This window comes from Bos indicus x Bos taurus, chromosome 4 (assembly GCF_003369695.1).
Source record: "Bos indicus x Bos taurus breed Angus x Brahman F1 hybrid chromosome 4, Bos_hybrid_MaternalHap_v2.0, whole genome shotgun sequence".
Lineage (NCBI taxonomy): Eukaryota > Metazoa > Chordata > Mammalia > Artiodactyla > Bovidae > Bos > Bos indicus x Bos taurus.
Window position 1 is genome coordinate 53102919 of NC_040079.1, and position 5508 is coordinate 53108426.

Genomic DNA, 5508 nt, shown 5'->3' on the forward strand with positions numbered 1-5508 from the left:
AACGTTTTTACTGCACTCAAGGGTTATGTGCAAGGTGTTATCAAACCAATGAAACATAGAAATATTCCAAAACTTGTTAAACACAAATGGGAGTGATGTGAGAAGAGACTGAAATTTTTAAATTTCAGCAGCTGGATGTTGATCTATTAAGAAAATGCTGGCCCTCTGTTCAGTCGTGCTAGATGAGGAGCCATTTGGCAGGACTCATTTTCTTTTCCTAAATGTTTTGTTTTTGTTTTTTTTTTTCCCCTTCACCCTTTTGATCAACAAACAACGTAGCAACCCAGCTCTACCACTTTCCAGCAGCTAGTGTTCCTCAGACTGGGCCTTCCTCCTTGGTGCAGTGTCTTCTCTGTAACAGAATGGGACTATGACAACTTGTCCTGTCCTCCTCTCACAGTTGGTGGCTTATCTTTGTTCCATTCTGGTGATGTGATTGTAAGTTTTCTCTCTAAAATTAATTCCAATAAATATATGAAAATGCATCACTTTCAAATACATGCTGCTGTGGTTATCATTTTAAAAATCCAAGAACGCTAAACTAAGAAGTTAAAAATATAAAGTATTTGTATTTTTACCATATTTCATAAATTGAAACCATCTATAAGAATTTCTATTAATTCCAAATTTTAAGTTCTGGAATACCTAGGTATCGTGTCTTCCACTACTTTCACCCCTTCGGCAAGTCCTCAGAACCAACATGCTGGGATGTCGGTTGCTCCAGTCCTTCAGAGAAGTTACACCCTGAGCTTAGGGAGCAGCAAAACAGTTCTTTGAAAAAGAAATGCATCCTGGAAGATGAAGCCGGTTGCACCTCTGCCTTTATTAGTGAAAATTCCCTATGTCAAAGCCTTTCTGTCCAGGTAACAAAAACCACCCATTTGTTCCTAGGAACAAAAGCCTCCTGAAACTCGACCGGCAACGGGCAGGTTCACTTACTTCAATTCCAGCTCTGGGCTGGATTTTTACTCCCCGAGTGCAGTGGCGGTCCACGGACTTCCAGACCCGAGAAAAGGTAATTCCCATGCTCACTAAGTCGTGCTAAGAGCCCGACACTGAGGGCCAAGCTCTGGTATAAGGTGCCGATAAAACCCCCGGGAGCCGGAGTCAGATCTCCGGGGTACAAATACAGCTCTACCTGGTACCAGCCGTGTAACCTTGGGCAACCGTTTACCTTTCACAGCTAAGTTCTCCTCGCCTGTCAACTGAGGATAATCATAGTTCTTACCTCCTAGGGTTGCTGGGAGGAGGAGTAAATGAGTTAATCCACAGAAAGCACTTGGAACAGCGCCTGGCTAGCACATAACGAACTTGTTAATGTTACAGCCTTTCAACCCAGGGCGCCTGCAGCTCTGCAATATTTTGCTTGGTTATGGAACGGCTCCTGAGAATTACAGAACTTGAGATTCCAGGAGCTGAGTGGCCACAGCCGGGGAACCGGAGAGTAAAGGAAAAAATAAATTGGGGAAGGGGCAGAGGGAGAACTGCGACGACTTTTGTCCACAGGCGCCCACCTGCAGCCTTGATCGGCCGGCCTCCGTTTCTTCTTCCAGGAGTCCGGCTCCGGAGCGGCGCACACGGAGCCTTTCTCCAATCAGACATCCCAAGGCTGGCGCCACGTATGCGACCTGGTCCAATCTCGTCCCTGGAGGGCGGGAACGCGAACTTTCTACCTGCACCTGTGGCTGCAGTGGCCGCCTCCTGAGTTCTTTTTTTTTTTTTTTCCTTCCCGCTGCCCCGGAGTTCTGGTTTCCAGAATCACTTGGCGAATAACCAGCAGGTGGGCAGATGTCTTCTCCCCCGCTGGACCGACGCGGTAGGTCGGTTCAGTGCATCATAGTGAGCAGTTAAGGTTCCATCTTCCGGCTGCTCCCGGGCGGTGCTACCAGGGAAAAGGGACGAGTCCGAGAATGAAAGACTACTAGGCGGGAGAGCTTGCCTGACCATTCACCTGGGGCAGTGAGCCTGGCACCCACTCACCGCGGGGCCCTCCAGCCGGATCCAACCACACTTGGAGCTCCGGGCTACTGTCGCCGCTGCGCCAGGAAATCGGAGGCGCCAGGGGAGACCAGCCGCAGCAATCGGCTTAGCTGGACTGCAGCGATTTCGGCTGGCACACCTTTCAGAAAGAAGCCCGACCTCTCCAAGACCGCACAGAGGAAAGCCGCGCCCCGACTTCCAGATTAACCCAAGCGCACGCGCTCCCGACTTTGCCCGGAAAGAGAGGTGCGGAGCCACGGGGTCCAGGTGAGCAGGTGAGCGATAGGGTGATTCTCCGTCCTCCAAGACAGAGCTTATTACGGGGTGTCACCCTGGGGAGCTTCCCCAGCTCCCGAGGAGAAGTTGTTAGAAGCAGGCGCTCTGCGTAATTTGCAATCTCTTCCTTGAGCAATACGTGCATAGCCTTTCTGTGCATACAAAGTTGATTGTGGAGAAGACAGCGTAGGATAGAAGACAGAAAGCAGCATCAGAACAGCCACTACTATCACCATCACCACCATCAGTGAGCAACTTGGGGGTGCTTTTCCGATCTATAAAGTGGAGGGAGAATGGATGTTTGCAAACCCATTGCAAACTGTGCCAGAGGGTGTGGGTGCCTTCAGCAGGGAAAGAACTTTTGGCTATTTTTTTCTTCTATTGTTTTCAAGTCGCTGCCCGAGTGTGCCCTCGGGGAGTCTTGGGGAGGAGCCGGTGCCAAGGTCTCCCCGCTCAGCCGAGGCCTCGGCGGCCTCTGGCGTAGGCGTTCGGGTTCTCTCTCTCCCAGCGGTTTGGGGAGGAGAGTTTCTAACCACAAACACCGCCGAAGTTTCGCTCTCCAGCGCCGGCGAATCCCAGGAGCGTCGCGCGCGTGGGATGGGAAGGAGCCCAGTGGAAACCTGGAAATGAGCCGCGGCGCCAGCGAATCCTACTCATTCGTGGAGTTAGTTCGGTGTAGACCCAACACAGAAAGTGGTCAGAGAAGTCTCTCTTCTGATATTCGCACCTTAAGTGCTAGTAACACTTTTTGCCTTTTCGTTTCGCTGAGTGCTGTTGTAAAAGCTGGGAGGAGGGCAGATTGGAGTTCCGTTGTGCGCCCTCTCCTTTGGAGGAGGGAATTGCGCAAGGAAAAAAACAGAAGCCTTTAATTTGAACTAAAAATCCCGAGTTGAGTTGCCTAGTACACACAGACTCGGTGCATATTTTAATACAGAACTAAGGAAAGAGGTACTTGGGCTCATCTCAACTGCCGACCGGGGGTGGCTTCAAAGAGACGCAAGATTGGTCTTTGGAGAATAAAAGGAAGAGTAGGGCGGCGGTTTTCAAGGGAAGTCTAGACATGCTTCTCTGAAAGTCACAAGGCAGACGTTTTGTCAAAAGCAGAATTTAAAAGAAACAAAACACCACACGCTTGTCTCTCACTCTTGCTGGTCTGTAAATCCCCAGCCCCCGCCCCCGAAAAATGACATCGAAAAAGGATCCCGGGACGAAAGTCTAGGGAGCAAAAACCTTTGAGGGAAATTTCGGAACTGTCTGCGGTCTACTGTTCGTGCCCACGTACAGCGGGGACGCGCTTGCGTCCGGGCGCCCTCCTCCCACGTGTCATTTTGGACCGGGTGGGTCAACTTTGGGCGTCGTTTACAATGGGGTAGACTGACAGGACGGGCCCTTTTCCCTCTGCGGCCTTGTTAATCCAGAAGCCCTGGCACCCACCCCTGGGTGGCCCTCGAGCGCGGACCACTGCCCTATCCTGGAAGCCGGGGAGCGCCAAGACTGTCTCCAGACCAGAAGGCGGCGCCCGGGAGGCGGTTCGTCCGCCTGCGCTCTGGGGGGCGCGGCGAGGCGCTCTGAAAGCCCGTGGCTGCGGACCATCGGACCCCAGCCGATCCTGTGCCTGCTGGAGCACTGGAGAGGAAGTGGGATTGGGGCACACGTGACTTCGACAAACTCAGTAACCAAGTTTTGTTTTCTTCCCCAGCACAAGCCGCTGGCCTCTGCCCCCAGCCCGCAGCCCGCTCGCGAGAGGCCGGGGCAGGGTCGGGTGGACCCGAGAGCAGCTGCTGCCGCCGAGGCCCTTCCCCGCGCCCCGCGCCCAGCGCCCCTCGGCCGGCCTGCCATGGCCGACGGCAGCGGCACCGGCAGCTCGGGCTCCTGGTGGAATTCGCTAACGAACAGCAGGAAGAAAAACAAGGAGGCCGCCGGGGGTGCGCAGCCGCCAGCCCAGCCTGCCCCCGGGGAACCCGCGCCGCCCGTCCAGGACTGGACGAGCAGTTCCCGGGAGAATCAGCACCCCAGTCTCCTCGGGGGCGCCGGCGAGCCCCACAAGCTAGACAAGTTGGGCGGGGAAAAATCGGGCAACAGCCGCCGAAATTTGAAGATCTCGCGCTCAGGCCGTTTTAAGGAGAAGAGAAAAGTGCGCGCCACTCTGCTCCCCGAGGGAGTCAGGTCCTCGGAGGAAGCGATCTTCCCTGGTGACCCCCACGACGACAAGCAATAGCCCGAGAGCTCCAGGACTCTCTTCCCATTACACCTCCTCAGCCCCCAGTTCTAACCCCGAGAATTCTGACCCTCCCTGTACGTGGAGTCTCATCCCACCAAATTCAGAATATTCGCACCAGGCCTCCAGATTTTATTGTTCTGGAAACTGAAGTGACAATTGAGTGTTCCGGTAGTTCACGACTCAAGGATGCTTTAAATATTTATTCGTGGTAAGAGAAGATACCACAGAGGAACCTGGTATAATTTTTTTTTTTTTTTCCGAAAAACTTCCGTGGCTTTTGCATCCCCCATGGAAATGAGAATGGTACTTCTCTAAGAGACCTTAACTCAACTGAAACTATGCAGCCTTCCAACAAGGTTGGCATGCTCTAATTCTGGACTTGCTATTGGGAAGCAAATCCCAGTGCTATCTTTAATGAGAAATAAAAGAAATGCACTTTGGGAGTATTTCTTCAGGCTTATACCTTAAGTGAAGGGATGGCAGAGAGCAGGAATCATTCTTAAGTAGAAACGTTTTAAACAAGGCAAGATTGCTTTTAATGTTGACTTGCTAAACTGTACTGCCTATTTTAGCGAGGACTATTAAAACTGTTGCACTGTAAGACTTAAGGTGACTTTTGTATTTTTTTCCATTGCAAGACTGAAACCCATCATACTTAAAAGCAGGCATGCAAAGCCCAAAGTGACAGAGTTAATCATTTGCCACATAACCTGACAGCTCCTCTCAAAAAACTAAAGAGAAGAGAACATGTCTAGAAACTACCAACACCCAACTTGGAATCAGTTAGCTGAAGATTCCTATTTATCAACCAGATTGGAGGAAAAGAGGGAGAGGTGTCAACTCATTATTCCTAAATTTTCTTTTTTACTTCAGTGTATCTTCATAAGGTAGAATAAGTCACCATGCTAATAACAGCTCTTTTAAGTATGTTACTAACCTGACTCACAATTATCTAAAAATACTTATTCAAACAGGTGGACTGAACTCTAAGTTTTTGCAGAGCCAGCTTTTTTCCCCACTCACTTTGCTTT

At 51.1% G+C, this 5508-nt stretch overlaps 1 protein-coding gene across 2 annotated transcripts; it reads left to right on the forward strand.

Annotated features, from left to right (window-relative positions):
* Window positions 1-1329: 1329 nt before the first annotated feature.
* Window positions 1330-5085, forward strand: PRR15 (proline rich 15). 2 transcript variants are annotated; one of them, XM_027539431.1, is made up of 2 exons: window positions 1330-2247; window positions 3956-5085. In XM_027539431.1, the coding sequence occupies exon 2, from the start codon at window positions 4094-4096 to the stop codon at window positions 4472-4474; it is 381 nt and encodes a 126-aa protein (XP_027395232.1). In that variant the 5' UTR covers window positions 1330-2247; window positions 3956-4093; the 3' UTR covers window positions 4475-5085. The 2 variants fall into 2 exon arrangements, with proteins under 2 accessions (XP_027395232.1, XP_027395231.1); XM_027539430.1 differs by having other exon boundaries at window positions 1336-2255.
* The last annotated feature ends 423 nt before the right edge of the window (window positions 5086-5508 follow it).